Source organism: Schistocerca nitens, chromosome 11, assembly GCF_023898315.1.
Source record: "Schistocerca nitens isolate TAMUIC-IGC-003100 chromosome 11, iqSchNite1.1, whole genome shotgun sequence".
NCBI classification, from domain to species: Eukaryota; Metazoa; Arthropoda; class Insecta; order Orthoptera; family Acrididae; genus Schistocerca; species Schistocerca nitens.
Window position 1 is genome coordinate 210,153,049 of NC_064624.1, and position 19,638 is coordinate 210,172,686.

The following is a 19,638-nucleotide window of genomic DNA, read 5'->3' on the forward strand; positions in this document are numbered from 1 at the left end:
CGACGAACGAGTGTTTACGGGAGACGATCGACGTGGCGTCCATTCGTGGCAAACCGCACCGCACCAAAAGTCGAGGGGGATTGAGGTCTGGAGAATGAGCAGGCTGACGTGTCGCACTCCCCCCACTCCGTACTGAACTCTGTCAGTCAAAGTGATCATACAGTTCTGTAATTCCAACCATTTGGAGTACACTTCATTCTAAACGTAAGTCTCCTCCTCGTCGTTGCAATTTTTACAAGCACCAGTGTACTACGGGGAGTTACAGATTAATGCGGAGTCCCGACCGCGACGGAACCCACTATTTTTCACGTCGAAGAAACGTTGCCGTGACAGGAAGAGGTGATAAGTGACAGTAAAAGTTCCTAGGGTCGACTTGGAAATGAACCAATTTTATTAATAGCTCACACTATTGTAACTGGTGAACACAATTTCACGTATTCTTCCTACTAATGAAGATTACATTTGTTGATCTGAAAAGATTTCCATTTTCCCGAATGTCATCTCGCTATCAATTACGAATGGAAATGTTAAATAAACTGCTACGTAAGAACTCGTGTATAACTGTTTCTGCATAACAAAACAGACTGCAACCAATTTACAACTAATGTAATTCTGCGTGTAATCGCAGAAAAACCGGCAAACGTCGAGGTGGGGGGCGGACCGCACAGTCGTTAACCCTCTGTCGTGCAGTTCGGTCGAGGTCAGTTCGCAGTCGAGGTTACGTCAGAGTCTGGTGGCCACGAAGAATAAATTGTGACGTATCAATTTGACACCTTATTACTCCGTTAAAAATCTAAGGATCTATAAATTGTGAGAAGAAAGTTGTGTGTGAAACTTTAAGTTTCTTACTGTTACAACAGCCCCCGCGCTGCCCGCGTATCTGCCGTTATATCGACTTTACGCCCTATATCGAAAATTCGAGTTTCATTTTTTCTGAATGTTTACACGAGAAAGCAGCATTAAAATTTATAGGCAAATCAGAGGAAGTTACGATACGTTCCGCTTACAAAAGGAGGGCCACGGGACGAGGCTCCCGCGGGCAAATTAATGTGACGCTGACCCTGGAGCGATCGTACGGTCCTGACTCGCTCGGTCTTTGTGGATATTGTCGTGAAGTGGTAAATCCTACGCTGTACTCTCATTCTCTGTCGAGGAATGCAATACAGTGGATTAGCGTACAAGGCAAAGTGAGCAAACTTAACACACACACGTTTAATATTTACATCACATTCAGGTACGTATCGGTACAAAATACACGTACAATTGGTGTTTACTCTCAAATGATATTAATCCCGATTTACTGTCCACATTTTACACTTCATTACAATTAAATCTTTTTGAAGCTACTCAAATAGTTTGTACTGTAATATCTCTGATGTAAAACTTTGGCAACAGTTGTATTACTGTGTCGAACATGTTTGTGTTATCTGTGGTGTTACGGACCTCGTGTTGTTTCGATGTGATTAGCAGAGGAGATTATTTATACATGTGGAATACAGAAACAAGTAGCCAGTGACAATTCATTTATTACGGTGAGTAGAGAATAACTGGAATCAATTTTGTGAGCTGGAACATCTTCCCTCCAGACAAAATGGGGACCGAGTAAAAATGGGCGACGAACAAAAATTAATTAAAAGACCATTTTAATAATGTGAACTTAAACTCTTAAAAACTGAAATCTCTACATTTTATATCTTCTCAAGATATGAGAAAAAATGGAACACTGACCAGATTGCAGCAGAGCTTGGCAAGCTTTGATAAACATTAGTAATTAAATTATTTCTGTGTTGCAAAAATAAGAGGTAAGTTAGAATAAACATAAAAGCCTACGACACTGTTGCACAAAATAGGTTGTAAGTGCCAAAATATGCCAAGGGAAGATGGCAATAAGGCAGCTCGACTCTGTCCCCTGGAATAGAAGTAAATCATCTATAAACATGCTCTCGAAAGTATTGCTACACACAGTGCAGAGATGTGGGACGGGAGTCGAATAAGAAGCGGAGGAGGGAGGGAGGGGAGGGGAGGGGAGGGGAAGGGAGGGACAGGAGGGAGGGAGGGGAGGGGAGGGGGAGAGGAAGAGGGACTTTTCGGGAAGAGGTCGTGTGGCCGTGTGGAGAACAACACAAGAAGTGTGACTATAGAAACCAGGAAGACAACACCTGTTCCAATAGAAACAAAATAGCTGTCGTGAATCGGCCACTTCGAAAGGATGGACGGATGAGACAGGTAGCTAGAGAGAATTCAGAAAGGGACTCCACGAGGGTGACAGAGGAGAGGACGTGCAGAGGGAACAGTGAACGAACGTGTCTGCGAGGCGACAGAAGGAGACCGACCGAACAGAAAGAGGGGCGGGCAAAACGGGAAGCGAGCAGAGGCGACAGCCGTAAACGGCACGCACGGTGTGACGACGGTGCTACCGCTGTGCACAGAGAGGAATCTTAACTGACCGAGAATGATTGTAAAAGCAAAATTACAAACATTTTACAAACCTCTCTCGAGACACGACATAACAGATTCCAGAAAGACAGATCACGCGCTGGTGGCTACTTTGCACACGAGATGGGGGGACAAAAAAACCAAAGAAACATATCCGGTATTTATTGATTTTAAGAAAGGTTTCAATACATTTGACAGGAGAAAACTTTTAAAAATCCTGAGACAAAGTAAAACCTCATCACACATCATAAATGCAAATCAGAACATATAAAGGCAAAATGTGATAACTGTCGGAACAGAAACACACTGACAGAGGAGTAAGATAAGTGTGTTGCCTCTCGTTGCTTTTGCTCGAGATATTCGGGGTGTCTCAAAACTTTCGGGTCAAACTGGAACAGTCGACAGTGGCTCGAGAACCGATTACACTGAGACACTCTTTCTTTGATAATGATCAACAAGAACCAAATAATAGACTGCGTATGATAGAAGATGTTCTGAACGAGAGTTAAGCAAAAATTTTTGGCAGACGCCTCTGCAATACATTACATTCTGCAGAGAAATTAGTCATCTTAGATTTAAAAATCTTGTCAATTACCGTGCTTCATTTCTGACTGTGTCATATTAGGCATAAGAACAATACAAATATAAACATGACACGATATGTATCTTATTCCGCATTTGCTATTGTCTCACTCTAGTTTCGTAGTTTATTAGGGAGACAGGATGTAAATGAGATAGCAGCAAACACGAAAGAATACATGGCATAATGTTTATATTCATACGGTATTATTCTTATGGTGAAAAGAATACTGCATGCGATTCAGAATTCATAAAAGTTCTTATTAGCAACGATCTCTCGTCACAGGTAGGAAAAAATTCCGAACGCAGAGTTGGCGATATTGACAAACACCCCAAACAGTCTTGCCAGTCGGATTTTCGTAGTACATCGAAATGCTGCTACATTCAAAGATGCACAATACGGAATTTGTATTTACTACGTTGGATAATGTATGAAAATGCAGTGGTCGACACCGGCCGAAGTGGCCGTGCGGTTCTAGGCGCTACTGTCTGTAACCGAGCGACCGCTACGGTCGCAGGTTCGAATCCTGCCTCGGGCACGGATTGGTGTGATGTCCTTAGGTTAGCTAGGTTTAATTAGTTCTAAGTTCTAGGGGACTGATGATCTCAGAAGTTAAGTCGCATAGTGCTCAGAGCCATTTGAACCAGTTGCAGTGGTCGAAACTCGAGGCGGAGAAAAAGGCTCGTCTCCCACATTTTTTTTTTTTTTTTTTTTTTTTTTTTTTTTTTTTTTTTTAATTTATTTACTGACGCAGAGGGTTTGGCACCAGTATTTATCTTTGTGCCTGCAAAGCATGCCTGTGTTAGCGCTACATATATTCGACGGCAGAAGTTAGTTGTGGTGGCACCTACCAACATTTTCCAGAACTTCCGGTTACTTTGCACTCCATTCTAAGCCGCAGACGGTTTTTTTCGATCACAAAAACTGGAAAAAAGTGCGGCTCAGATTCGAGTAAATGCGCTAACTGAGGGAGCCCAAACATAGCAGCAAGTCCCCGTAAATAGACCTGCACGCATCCACTGAAGAATAAACTGTGCTTCTGGTGGAACGGCAACAGCCCGGAGTACCGCGAACTGGCCTCCCCGAGGTGGAACCGTCACTGCCGACATTTAGTGTCGACAACCGAGATGCCTCGCAGAGACAGTTCGAGAGCAACGACCGGGAAGACTGCGCGATGTGACGCTACTCCACACTGACAAAAAACATCAGCAAAATATACAGGGTACACCCAAACTCTACCGATAAATTCTCGAGCGCACCGAGAAATATTTTCGTGGTATTTCGGAGTAAGGGGCCCGATGCCTCCGACGGCTCATTACGGAGACTGACGTAATTACGATTTATTCACTTTGTTACCTCACTGCCGTCATTTCTGTGAAAATACCGCTTACACAGAATATGCGATAACCAAAATGTACACCAAACACAGAGTAATGCGACCGTCCTCGGGCAGATGCGAGAGCGGCGATACTCGGTCGCCCTCACTGCAGGAACAGACTGGCGTAGAGTCTGTCTGCTCGCTCTCCCGCGGCATTCGGTGAACCCGCAGACGTGGTACGTGTCGGACGACTTTCCGCCCGTAAACCTCTCCGCAGTACTGCCCCGTTTCGGTGTACGACTTTCAGTGGCAGAAAAAACAAACCCGAAACGGAACTGACTGACTGGCGAATGTGGGCCCGAGCGTGAAGAGTACAATTATAAATGGGAACTACTGTACGTGAACGGGACAAGTCCAGTGTTGAACGAGACGCACAGCTCACACCTTTGACATTCACGATGTCGTGCAGATATTTACAGGGCTGCACAGATACGAGGATCGATACGGGTGAGAAATCGAGTGAGGTGCGATCGATCTGTAATGAGGTGCTAGAGACAAAAGGTGCCTTATACCAAACTACTCAGAAAATATCCCCGAACAGCGTCAGAAATTTTCTCCTCGATCGGCAGCTGCACTCGTCTAGAATAAGTTGCCGAGGGGCGGGCGGACACACACGTAACAGGACTCTGTGACGGACACTTCACGAAGTGTTCGATACCGCCCGAGATAGCTTTTCGGTACACCACATTACACACAATCCAGTATGTAATGAAACACCTTTTTCTTCACAATTTATGATCAGATGCTAATGCACACATTATGTACATGATATAGTATAATTAATTAGCTTACCAGCCTGCAAAGTAATTAGCCAGAATCTGTCATTAGCAGTAATGGATTATTTCAAAATCATAAATCTGATAACAGTTATTGAAAAACTAATTATGTAACTGTTGAAAACAACAAGTGAAGATGTCACAGCAATGTTAGCATCGAATTCCACCTCTTAACTAACTAGCAAATTAATCACTGAAATTTGATTATTTCACGTAAAGCCCAATTAACCGTTCAAAATGTTTCACGACACGAGATGTAATTAATTTCATGTAGTACCCCAGGGAATAGTGTTACAAGAGACACGAGACTCAGAATGCCTGTAATTAATTTTGTAATTATGCCTTTGAGAAATCTGTGATATAAACAAATGACCTTTTTGACATTCAGACAAAAGAAATTCCACAGTCTACAAACCTCTCCAATTTATGTTAGCACAAAAAGTACTTAACAAGAAATATGTGATTTTGGGTCAAGTATTGTTAACTACATTTCATTACTTTATCTCCGTGTCAAAACCTAAAAACCAATATTTGAAACTATATTCATTATAAACAAACATTTGTTTACTTCAAAACTGCAATGAAAGTTTGTAACTGTAATTTCATAAATCTATTTTCAAACAATGTGCCCAAATAAACAAGTATTGCCAAGAAAGTATATTAGTAGTGCAGTATGTTAAGCAATAAAAAAAATTCAGGCTGCGTCGAGGTTCTATCTGTGGACTATCTGCAAACGGATGAAGCACCCCGACGTACAATTTCTGCAACGTGGTGGAAATGTCTGTCACAAGAGCTCAGTAGTCAGCCCCGTACAGTTTACTCGAATTGGCAGCAACTCGCTATCAAGTTAGCCAGTTTGTTTAAGTGTCGTGAAGTTTAGCCGAGCGATCTTAAGGCGGTCACGTCAGGAAACACACACAGAGCACACACCTGCTCGGCCTGGGCGCGCTGGCGCACCGTCTCGATGTAGTGCTGCACGGCGAGGTAGACGAACTTGTACTGCGCCTCCGTCTGCACCATGCCGGAGCGCTGCGCCCGCACCATCTGGATCGTCCGCTGGATGTCGATCTCGCAGTCCAGCCCTGCGGAGTGGCAAACAGACACGCACCTCAGCTCCCGAGCCCTCACGTATGTCACTGCCGTCCGCTCGACTAGCTGACAAATCCAGAATTGTACACGTATTCATTTTGTTCATTTTTTTTATTGGAAATGAAAACATAAAATGAACTCTTTTTGTAATGTAACGTGAAAAAATTCCATTTCCACACATTCGTGAAAACACATCTGAAATTATGCGAGAGTCGTATAAAGAAATATCATTTGGCCCTGTGTCCCACTTCACAGTGGGGTCGGCCCTGTTACTACCCGTACCCCGATCTCTCCTTTCAGTTACCTGCTACATTATACCGTAGCTGTTCTTTTAATGTACTCGGAAAGTTTCACCGAGCTACTTTCCCGGTAAGTGACAACGTGTGAAGGTTACTTTCGCCCTCAAGTCTCGCCCACCGGTGCAGTTTGAAATGGAGGGAAGTGTGAGTTGTGTAAAAGTGGAGAAGAGAAAACAGACTGTCTGAACAGAAAAATAGGCCAAGTGACGGAATGCACTACCCCTCTATTTTTCCATCACCGTTACGGACGAGATAGAAACGGGACCGGCAGTGCCAAAAGGAGACGAAAGTCGAAAGTAAGTACCGGAGAAGAGGTACGACGACGGACGAATGTACGGCAGGGAACAGTGAGAAAGTACGGTCGGAAATTTGGCACAGAGAAGTGTGAGGCGACTGTGACACCATTTGCTCGTGCCTCTGTCCCACACGGGAGCAGGGTCGACACGGTTATTAACGAATTTGGCAGAATTAATTTGAGGGGAGGCCAGATTCAATTCTCATAACCACCCCACCTTCCCTCAGGACGGATTATATATACCCTCAACTGACTACACGTAGCGTTTTCCGTGTGACAGTGAATGAAGGTTTTCTAAATGTTTGCGAATTACGTAAGTGAGGTGGGAGTTCGGTACCAGCCCGGTAGTCGACTAGTGGGACGGAGAGAACCACCTACACGCCACACCGAAGGTGGCCGCACGCCGACCCCCGTAGTCGATCCCGAGGGAGGATCGGACGGCTCCCCGTCGTGGAAGTGGTGCTCTGACACGTACGGTTATACGGGCCGGTCGTGAAGTTACGGTGACGACAAAGAATAACAGGAGAGTAGCGACAAGTGTAAGTATTGGAGGACGAGTACGAAAGAAAGTGGAAAAATCAGAGTGCCTGGGGACCGCATACGTAGACAGTGGGAGAAGTGGTATGGAGATTAGTGAAAGGTGAAGATGTGGCAGATTGTAAGAAGCCTAGTACGGAGCGAGGACGCACCGCCAAAAAGCTACGAAATGTTATTCCGAGCATATTACGCTCCGGTACTCACGTACGCGTCGGGTACGAAGTAGGCGACGAAGGAAATACGGGTGACCGGGACAGATGCTCGCGAGATGAAATTTCGAGTAAGCAGAATACGACTTACGGGAATGGACAGAGTAAGGTAAGAGACGGTGAAAGAAAGAACGAAAGAGGAGCTCGTGCGAGAGAGCGTAGGAGATTGAGAACGTACTAGCACAGAGACAGAATGGGAGTCGGCAGGACACCGATACAGACGAGTAGAGAAACACGAAATGGAATGAAAATCAGTATTGGGGGAAGCAGTTCTGAGATGTAGCAGGCAGGACCTCTTAGGTTTTCTCCACACCTGCAGGATCTGAACCTGAATGTGTAATGTAGAAGACCAGAAATGGTGACGTCCTTGCACCAATTCCCACTAGCAGCAACCGTTTTTCTCTTTTATTTATAAATTCTGTATTTACTATGAAACAGAAATGTTAACAAACACATACTGAATAATAAGTTTTTCATAAAAGTAAAACATTTTACTTTTAACTACCAATTGCGTGACAATGTGGGTTTTCAAACTTGTATTTGGTACCGTGACAATATTACGTAAAGAACAGATTGCTACTCGTCAAAAGAAGAAATTTGAAACGTCAAACAGAAACTGAAATGCTTTTTCTTGTCTGGAGATTGAACAGTATTAATTATGCACACAATTTCTTTCAATTAACACTAAATCATTTCACAAGTATGTGTCAGTTTTAATTTATTTTAATGTGACTACTGACTAAAAATAAAAATATGTTATTCGTAGTAAAAGATTACGATCTTATATTCGTTAATTAAACAATGGAAAATCCAGAATGGAATGTAAAAATATTTGAGCAAGAAAGTTGCTCCGCACCATATAGCGAAGAAGCCGAGTCACACGTAGGCACAACAAAAAGATTCTCACCATTCAGTACAGCCGATAGATACACAAAACAGAACAGAAAATTTACATTCCTAGCTTTCGGAACTTTGTTCCTTCGTCAGAGAGGACAGAAGGGGAAAAAGGGGAAGAAGGGAAAGTGAATTCAGTTACTCACAACCCATGTTCTGAAGCAACAGGGGAAAGGTAAACAGGGAGGCTTTTTAAAAAAAACACCCTCTCTGTCCTTTTTTTGCTAGCCTCCCTGTTTACCTTTCCTCTGTTGCTTCGCAAACTGGGTTGGGAGTAACTAAATCCACTTTCCTTGCTTCCCTTATTCCCCCTCTCTCCTCCCTGAGGAAGGAACACAGTTCCGAAAGCTAGGAACGTAAATTCTCTATTCTGTTCTGTTCTGTTTTTTGTGTATCTATCGGCTGTACTGAGCTGAGGTAAGTACTGGCCAGCCCCTCTATCTCTTTGTTAGTATTTGTTTCACATCTTTATATGAGATTTTCCATTAATCATTTAGATTCTCACAAATACAGCTTTTGGCCGTTAAAGCCCTTAACAGACAGACACACACACACACACACACACACACACACACACACACACACACACACACACACACACACACACAACACTTGTATGCTACACAATAAGAGCCAACAATTCTTTCAACACTATGCAAGTCAAGTATATTATACTTACCACGAGCTGGAAACCTTTTAGTGCTCAAAAGCTATTTACTTTTTAGTGTTTTTGAAAGTTCTGTTTTCTAGTGGTTTAGGAAATTGATGTGCAGACACTGACCTTCAAATCTCGTAAGTACGAAGAAAATCAAAGGGTACCAATTTGTAAAGCCCATCTGATACATTTGTTTGAAGGGTGCACTTCTGCACAGGTAACAACACAAAGGACTGTGCCCCCATACCGTGGGGCAACAGCCCCACACGGTTGGACAACTATCCCCCACTGTAAGCCAACAGCCCCACACACTGTACTACATATTTCTGATAATTTAGCAGACAAAAGCACATCCGTCTGTCACTATCGGCGCGTGCCAATCCACCCTCTACAGATTACGGGAGAACGCTCCGAGAAGTGCGAGAACGCCAGCAGCGTCCGCCACCGACCTTGGCGCTTGATCTGGTCGAGGATGATGTCGATGACGATGAAGGTGCCGGTGCGGCCGATGCCGGCGCTGCAGTGGACGAGGACAGGCCCCGCGCACGGGCCGCAGCTCTCCTGCCGGGCGTTCACGTCGTGCAGGAAGTTGAGCACGCAGCCCGGGTCCGACGGTACGCCGTGGTCCGGCCACGCCTGCAACAGCGACGCGCGCCGATCGAAAACATAATTTTATCGTACACCGCACCAGTTTGCTGAAAAATCTACTCGGGCCGTGTCTAGTTACAGTCAATTCACTCTTTACGTGACGGATCGACGTATTCTGCAGTGCGAGAAATTGTCGACATTTTGCGGTCGCCCGTTAACACTGCCGGTTTTTGTCTCGGTATCTTTGGCCAAAATTCCTTAAACGATTTCCTCGGCACAACTGGCTGCCCGCTTGAAAGTTTGTGGTGCTTTTTGTGGTCTTTGTTGTATGTGGTTTGCACAACTTCATAATAATCGTTCACGATTTATGAAAGAAGAAGCTGGAGTAAGTTATTTGTAGAAGTAGCTCGTACACTCCTGCTCCTCATCAATTATCGTTTTGGAAACGATCGGCTTCATTTTTCGTTCCTTCTACGCTCGACAATCGTCGCCATCTGCGTAGGCGATCGGTGACGGAGAAAGGTTAGGAGCACTCGCGAGGCAGTCAGTAACATGGAAAGAGACGTCGACTCTGAGGTTTCCGAGGCAGAAAGTTTCGAGACAGAATTCGGGAGGGGTGAGGAAGACGGTGACGTCGTCTGCTAACATCGGAGGGTATCCTCCTCTCACCGCAGCGCTGCATTGTGTGTCTTTCAACACCTACAGCGCCTCTCGGTGTTGAAAAAACTGAAATAACTCCCAAATTAGCTCCCATGTCCTTAAAATATCAATTCACAAAATGACCCAACTGCCTCCACAATAGTAATTACGAAAAATAAATAAAAAATAAATAGACGGAAATATCTACCATAGAAATCAAAAGAAAAGGAAAGGAAAATTTAATTATAAATTTTAGAAAGATGGGAAGGGGGAAAGAGCAGTAAAAAATATTAAAATATTAGTTATTCCAATACCTAAGAAAATCAATATTATAGTCATAGAACGTAGGTCTGGGACACCAAAGATAGTGTTTCCATACGTTGTAATTACAATACTCCAGTCTCTAGTCTGTTCTAGTTCGGAAGTTATTTAGGATGTACAGCTTTAGAGAACAACAATTGGGACTTTATTAAACAGGGATCGAGAATAGATCGTGACGAGATTGTTTTTGAGGACTGTCAATTCAAGACTTTAATTAGGACATTTCTCAGATTAGATGAACAGGAAGGTGAATAGTAATCTCTTTGGCCTTTATGTCAATTCGTGTGAATATTTAAACGCTTTTCTGAATTGAGAATTTTAGCTGGATTCGGACTTTGAATTGTGATAGTGGGAAACTTTAACTTCACGTGACTGGTGATCATAGTTAATGACAGTTTGCGGATATTAAATAGAAATTACTTATTTACCGAAAGTGACAGGATATTATCTAACATCTTTGATGCTAGCAGGAATCTAATTAAAGAACTTCTTTGGATGAGATCGTACGAGTGAACCTATTTATTAATAATTCTTGTCAATAAACTGGCGTTGTTAATTTTAAACATAATACAAGTCTTGAACAATAATTTAACTTAGATTAATAAACATTAAGGTAACGTGATCTATGCCAAGAACAAACTAGCGATTCGTAACTAAAACAATTGAACGAAAGGTTAAAGTATTGTCGTCTGTAAACACTGGTAGTAAAGCTACTAAAGATTTTTCCTCTCAGAGTTGGTAAGACTGTGTGTGTAGTGACCCATGTTTAACATTGGGTTTTAAAACTAATCAAACTGATGCTTGGCCGGGACAATATTAAATAAAAGTAAAACCCTTCAATGACAGTAAATGTGTAAAAAATAAAATCAAACTTTCACCTATTAGACAAAAAAGTGAAAATAGAAAAATGGCTGCTACAGTCTCCATAGTCTGTACTTTAATTTGCTTAATTTTTATGACACTCTTGTTTTTTCCATGAGACTTCTTCCATGAAAATGGGAAAATATTTGGCAGCACTTTGAATGAATAAGTCAAAGATTTGTGAAATTCTGAGTCATTTAATTCCTTTGAGTAAAGAGAATGGGCCTGTTTATTCAACATGCACATTCCCTCCCACCCCACACTAATGAAGAAGAAGAAGAAGAAGAAGAAGAAGAAGAAGGAAGGAAGGAGGGAGGGGGGAGAGAGAGAGAGAGAGAGAGAGAGAGAGAGAGAGAGAGAGAGAGAGAGAGAGAAGCAAAATCTGGCTCCAAATTAAATTTTTCACAATGTTTAAAATGGGACAGTACATTTACATTAGAGACCAGACACACGCAACCACGTACCTGGAAGTGGTAGTGGTACACTTTACGCTCGTCGCCGACTGCCACCACGTGCTGACTCTGCTGCAGGCGCTGACCGCCGCCCCCGCCCCCGCCCCCGCCAGACGAGCCGGAGTCGCTGCCGTCGCCGCCCCCGCCGCCGTCCGGAGCCTGCGGGGGCGCCGGCTGGGGCTGCGGGGGCAGGCGCGACACCGCGAACTCGCGCAGCGTGTAGTCGGCCGTCGACGACTCCGAGAGGTTGCGGACGCGCACGCGCCCGAAGTCCTTGCTCTGCCCCTCCTCCGGCCAGTAGCGGACGCACTTGTTCTGTGGGCACGTGCACGTGGAGTGAAATCCTCCGTATACGAGTAACATACGGCACGAGAATAATTTGAATGTTACTTTTCCTACCCTATTCAAAAAGTATTAGGTCAGTACACAAGTTCGTAGTGTCTTTCCGTAAGTTTAATAAACACGACAGATACACATAACAGAGACCTCACTCGTCAATAATACAGTGTGTCCACAAAGTCCCTTTACAACTTCGAATTTTTATTACAACGGCAGTTGTTGAAATATTTTAACAACATTTCTTTTACTGTAATCACTGTTTACTAAAGTTTTTATAGAAACTAAAGTTATTATACATACTGTGTCGATGGAAGCAACTGAACCTCTATAAAATGGGAACTCCTCAAGAGAAGGCACAATGTGTGTCCCAGTTTATAGAGACAAAATCGTACGTTCAGACTCGACGAAACTTCAGAAGGAAGTACAGAAGAGATCCACCGTCGTGCCAACCGATCTGTGATCGGCAGAAAAATTTTACGGAGGCAGGGACAGTGTCAGATAAAGGGAGGAGCGGGCGACCGAGAACGTCCGAGGAAAACATCGATCGCGTTTTAAACGCCTTCACTCGTTCACCTACAAAGTCCGTCCGCAGTGCTGCCAGACAGTTGCGACTACCACGTTCCACTGTGCACAAGGTCCTCCACAAGGACTTACAGTTGTACGCTTACAATGCGCAACTGTTACAGACACTCTAGCCAAATCGCGAGCCAAAACGGACAGATTTTGCACTCGACACTCTGGGACGCACGTCAGAGGACGAAGTGTTCCTCGAGCGAGTCTGTTTTGGTGACGAGGCAACTTTTCACGTTTCTGGGACATTGAACAGACACAGTGTGAGAATCTGGGGATCTCAACACCCCCGTGTGACTAGGGAGCTTCACCGGGATAGTCCAACAGTGGATGTGTGGTGTGGAATCGTGTGCAACCGAATAACTGGTCCATTTTTCTTCAACAGTCAACAATTGCTGCATACGTTTATCTCCAGCTTCTGACTGAATATGTAGCACCACAACTGACCGACTCCCAACCGACTATCATTTTCGAGGAAGACGGTGCACCACCACGTCGGGGACTGCGCGTCCGTCGGTTCTTCGACGAAACATTTCCGGGCACACGGATCGCGAGGGACGGGTCAATTCCTCGGCCATCGCATTTGCCAGATATCACTTCCTCGGACTTTTTTTATGGGGCCACGGAAAAGATATCGTCTATCGAACACAGATACGGGTCATTGCCGATTCGAAGCAAAGGATTCGTAATGCCACTGCTACCCGTGACGACACTACACTACAACGAAAATGGCAAGAAATCTAGTACCGTCTCGATGTGCTTCGTGCGACTGAAGGCGCCCGTATAGAGGTCTATTAAACACTGTCAAAAAAACTTTTATAAACACTGATCACAATAAAAGAAATGTTGTTAAAATATTTCAACAGCTGCCATTGTAATAAAAGTTTGAAGTTGTAAAAGGCTTTACGGACACCCCGTATATTTTCCTTCACTACTTACAACAGTCGGCCAACACTTCGAATTCCAAAACTATAAACCGCGTGTGTTCGAGGTGAAGAATTCGTCGAGCCACATTCGGAGCACGTTTTCCTTCAGGAAGGACGATTTTTGAAGCTCGTCTCCCAGACAACAGTAAAGACGGAAGTCTGAGGATGCGAGGCGAGACGAATAAGGTGAGTAGGAAATGACTTACCGACCCGACGCCCGCGTAGCATTTTTTGTCACCCCGGCAGCATCACAGCGCGCAGTCTCGTCGGTCGTCGTTCTCAGATTGCGTCTGCGAGACGTCTCGGTTGTTGACAGTAAAAGTAAGCAGTGACAGTTTTATACCTCAGGGAAGCAATTCGTAGTACACCACACCGTCGCTGTTCCACCAGATGTACGACACTATTGCTCGTGGATGTGCACAGGTCTCTGTACGTGGAGTTGCCATCTTGTTGGGCCTCAGCCGTATGTTAGCACAAGGACCCCATTTCCCATCACCATAAACGATACAGGGTACGAATGATTGGTGTTGTTCACAAGCCAACTGATGATGAGCAAGCAGACACACACACACACACACAATGACTAGCTAACTTTTGTGATTTTAGCTGAAGAACACGTGGTACCCACGCGCTCCTCAATTTTCGACTCTTTGCCACTGCGTGCAAATGTCGCACGGTGGTGGAACGATCACAGTTCGTCACATTTCTCTGTTCTCGTGTACACGATACTCGTCAAAACCCGAAGGTCTTCCTCGGTGCAGAGAGTCACTGACGTCAAAGTGGTCCTCTTTAAAACCGGAAAACCATTTTCTTGCCGTGCTCTGTCCGACGGCGCCATCCCCGCACACGGTGCGTACGTTTCTGGCTGCCTCCACTGCTGTTACACCTCTACTGAACTCTAACAAAACAGTATGTCAAAAACGGTTCAATTTGTGGACTCGGCACTCCGTTTTCTAGAATCCACAGCTCCACTGAGTATTTCCAAATCACACAGTGACAATATGTAAGCTCAAACAGCACCTGTTAACTACAAACAAAAAAACAACAATCGACAAGCAAATCCGTCGCAACTGGAATGCCGACATGCAAAACAAAAACACTACGAACTTATGCACCGATCTAATAGTACTATTATGTCGACACATAATAAATGAAATGAACAGTCTAATGTCTACACACTATGGACTGAGGGTAAACAGTAGGAACAAGAAATTAATGAGGTGTGCCACAAATGGAATAGTGAAAAACATAACGTCAAAATTGGGGATTACTAAAAAGACGAAGTGTTCTCGTACTTCGGAATAAAAATGACACGATGTACGAAGCAAAAGTACTTAAAAAGCAGGATAGCACAGGCAAAGATTGTGTTCCTCGACAAAAGAAACTGGTATCAAACGTCAGCCTTAATTCGAGAAAGAAATTTCTGAGATTGTGCGTGTAGAGCAGAGCACTGTGAGGAAGTGAATGACGGATTGAGGGAAAACCGGAAAAGAAGAGAATTTAAGTGTGTCAGGTGTGATGCTATAGAAGGATTTTCGAAATTAAACGGACGAGAGGTTCTCCGCTGACCTGAGAAGGAGAGGAACGTGTGGAAGGAACCGAGAAGGAGAAGGGGCAGGACGATAGGACACGTGTCAGGGTGTCTGGTACTGATTTCCACGGTACTACTGGGAGCTGTAGAGGGTAGTAACTGTAGGGGAAGAAAGAGATTGGAATACACGCAGCAAACAAATTGAGGACATAGGTTGCAGGTGCTACTCTGAGATGAAGAGGTCAGCAAAGTAGAGGAATTTGTGGCGGGCCGCATCAAACCAGTCACACGAAAGATAAAACAAACACACACAGAGGGGGAAGAGGGAAAGGGAGTGAGGAATCGGTGAGGGACGGACGGGATCACACACAACTTATTATTTAAATCGGCAATATTTTGTTCGGGTCAGTTCTCTGGACTCGAGTCGCCACAGCGAGTGGCAGGGCGGTGCGCACCTTGCCGCGCTCCACCTCCTTGGTCGTCATGACGATGACGCGCGTGTTCTCCTGCCAGACCATCTCCCAGAAGTCGCCCGTCGTGGCCGGCAGGCAGCCCTGCGTCGCGATGTAGCACCGCCCGCACCCCGAGTCGCCCGCCTCGTCGTCCGGCTGCAACAGGTTCGCCGGGCTGCAGCGACTGGAACTCTCCGACCGAGTAAATGACGTCTGCACACCCACACGCGCACACTTTTTGACCGGACGGACGTACCGTACAGTCACGACAGGAAAGAGAGGTCCTTTAGGTATTTCGGGAAGCAATTATAAATGCTAACAGTAGCTCGTTTATTCTGAAATAGCAGTAAATCCGTAACGATGTGGCTACCACACCCGCACGGACCTTCCCAGTCCGGTGCCCTCCCTCACACAAACTTCACTTCACGCCTTCAGCCCATTTCCCCCCCACCCCCCAGCCCCTCTCAAATCGTGAGTACTGCCGACACACACTGACACAGGAATAGCACTCCAGTTTTGTACTTAATGGGGAAATCCTGCCCGTATCTCAGGTGTAGGTGACCAATTCATCTGACGGAATAAAATTTCCAGGAGATGCACAAGTGTCGACTTTACCTTCAATAAGGATAGAAGCTCGAGTAACGAATTACAATTTGTGCTGTGGCGAGTACTCGAACCCGGACGGGCCGTGGCATTTCACCGCAGTTTGAAAGTAAAAGAATTTGATAATCAAAAAGAATTTTGGTGACTTGTGTCAGGACAAGTGGCTAGTGGATCAGCCACAGCTCTTAACGGCAGTTTGAACAGTTTGAACAGTTAAAAAGCAGATTTGAGTGTATGCATAATGTAAAGCATTTCTTAAAAATTATTTTCCCAGAATTTCTAAATTCTGCTTCTGATGAGGAGATTCACAATGCAGTAGTAATTCTTTAAAATTAGTATGAGGAGGATTTACCCAATGAATTCCCAGACCAGGTTAAAAAATCCTCATTAACGTCTATAGCTGACTTAGCAAAATTATTGGTAATAGAGAATTCAATATTATCTTCTAGCATTCCAAGTTTATGCACAGAATTTTACCTGTCTAACTATTCCTGCTACTGTTTCTTCTAAGGAAGGCTCATTTTCAAAGCTCAAACCTAATAAACAACTACCTTCGGAATTCTGTGACACAGACAGACTTTGTGAACTCTGCCTCCTCAGTATCAAAAGTGAAACGGCTACATCGGCTGACGTCAGTGAAATAGTCAACAGTTTTGCATCAAAGAAAGCACACCGCACTGTTAGTTTCACTGGAGATCAAAGTGAGTACAATGAGTTTTTATAAGTACATCGAGCAACAGATGCCTATGCTTATTGATACTGAGCCTCAATCACTATAATGTATTTAATTTTAATAACATACACCAATACCAATAATTTTGTTTAATACTTTGAAAATAGTGATCAATAATCCCCTTTGCTTATGTTACATGCAATTATACAACACATTTCATTAAATTTCTATTTCACCCACAGTAATTAAAATTATCTTAGTTACTGCCAGGTTATATATTTTATTGTAAGGAGCCTGGATTTTTATTTTTGCACGTGGATCCATATCACATATGGTAAGCCTGTGGATTCAGTGTAATGCTGAAACAAACAGATTTACATATGAAAAGAACAGGCGAAAGGTACCATCATATGACTCAATACACTGACGAGAACAAAAGTGTGTAGTCAAGTGTGGTAGCAACGAGAGAATAGCATAAGACAGAAAGGAAAGTCAGTGGAGGCATAGAAGCGGGGAAGGAGTGTGACAGAGAAAAGCGAAATGACAGAAGTAATGAGGCAGGGAGAGAACAGAAATAAACGAGAGCAAGAGGGTGAGGCGAGGAAGTGTGTGTGTGTGTGTGTGTGTGTGTGTGTGTGTGTGTGTGTGTGAGAGAGAGAGAGAGAGAGAGAGAGAGAGAGAGAGAGAGAGAGAGAGAGTGAGTGAGAGAGAGAAGGAGAATGAATAAATAATGAGGAAGATAAAGGGTACATCATAAGAAACATTTTGGGAAAAAGATGCAAATACAGAGAATTGAAAATTAAGGAAGATTGGTGGAGCAGCCAACAGAAGGAAGCTCTGTGTGGTTTGTGTGTCTTCAATTCATATTCCTTCCACAAAACCCTGATGGGAAGCTCCACAACAGGCGGCTGCCATCTTACCCGAATGTAGTTGGCGTTGATGTACTCGGATCCGGGGACACTCGGATCGACGTCCCTCAGCTTCACCCGCGTGTGGTCAACTGCCGGGAGGAGAAAGACACTCGTTACACTACTTTATTTACACTAACTGAACCCTCCGTCAGTTCTTCGTGAGTATTCATGATCTATGGAACAAGTATTAATGTAATGTAAAGTAAAGAAGGTGTTACCCCTATACTGAATCTGAAATAATTTTACAATATTGTCTGTTATGTGGTAACACGAACCACAAGAAGCTGATACAACAGTTGTGGAACACATTGCATCATTTCAGTTTATGCTTTGTCGCTTTATCACATGCAAGATATTATAATAAATTGGTTAAGACTAGAATGAGATTCATAACACAAGATACAAGAACATTTTGCCTCTTACTAATGTACACAGGGTGGTCCACTGATAGTGACAGGGTCGAATATCTCACGAAATAAGCATCAAATGAAAAAACTACAAAGAACGAAACTTTTCTATCTTGAAGGGGGAAACCAGAAGGCCCCTATAGTTGGCCCGCTAAATGGCGCTGCCATAGGTCAAACGGATATCAACTGCGTTTTTTTAAAATAGTAACCTCCATTTTTTATTACATATTCGTGTAGTACGTAAAGAAATATGAATGTTTCAGTTGGACCACTTTTTTCGCTTTGTGATAGATGGCGCTGTAATAGTCACAAACGTATAAGTACGTGGTATCACGTAACATTCCGCCAGTGCGGACGGTATTTGCTTCGTGATGCATTACCCGTGTTAAAATGTACAGTTTACCAATTGCGGAAAAGGTCGATATCGTGTTGATGTATGGCTATTGCGATCAAAATGCCCAACGGGCGTGTGCTATGTATGCTGCTCGGTATCCTGGACGACATCATCCAAGTGTCCGGACCGTTCGCCGGATAGTTACGTTTATTTAAGGAAACAGGAAGTGTTCAGCCACGTGTGAAACGTCATCCACAACCTGCAACAAATGATGATGCCCGAGTAGGTGTTTTAGCTGCTGTCGCGGCTAATACACACTTTGGAAGCCAACAAAATGTCCGAGAATCTCAAAAACGTCGGTGTTCAGAATGCTACATCAACATCAACTACACCCGGAACATATTTCTGTGCACCAGGAATTGCATGGCGACGACTTTGAACGTCGTGTACAGTACTGCCACTGGGCACAAGAGAAATTACGGGACGATGACAGATTTTTTGCACGCGATCTATTTAGCAACGAAGCGTCATTCACCGACAGCGGTAACGTAAACCGACATAATATGCACTATTGGGCAACGGAAAATCCACGATGGCTGCGACAAGTGCAACATCAGCGACCTTGGCGGATTAATGTATGGTGCGGCATTATCGATGTTACTACAAGATGTTTCACTGCATGACAGCATGGCGATGTGCTTCCAACATGACGGATGTCGGGCACGTAGCTCGCGTGCGGTTGAAGCGGTATTGAATACTATATGTTATGACAGGTGGATTGGTCGTGGAAGCACCATACCGTGGCCTGCAAGTTCACCGGATCTGACGTCCCCGAATTTCTTTCTGTGGGGAAAGTTGAAGGATATTCGCTATCGTGATCCAC

General features: G+C 44.2%; 1 protein-coding gene across 1 annotated transcript in view; it reads right to left on the bottom strand.

Annotated features, from left to right (window-relative positions):
- LOC126212793 (tyrosine-protein phosphatase corkscrew-like) overlaps positions 1–19,638 on the bottom strand; it is a 353,604-nt gene that overhangs the window by 9,090 nt on the left and 324,876 nt on the right. Inside the window, exons 7-12 of the mRNA XM_049940195.1 lie at positions 18,024–18,103; positions 15,831–15,983; positions 12,209–12,324; positions 12,022–12,076; positions 9,598–9,784; positions 6,101–6,252 (exon numbers count right to left, since the gene is read on the bottom strand). Of these exons, the coding sequence (XP_049796152.1) occupies positions 6,101–6,252; positions 9,598–9,784; positions 12,022–12,076; positions 12,209–12,324; positions 15,831–15,983; positions 18,024–18,103 (743 nt within the window). The remainder of the gene's footprint in view (positions 1–6,100; positions 6,253–9,597; positions 9,785–12,021; positions 12,077–12,208; positions 12,325–15,830; positions 15,984–18,023; positions 18,104–19,638) is intronic.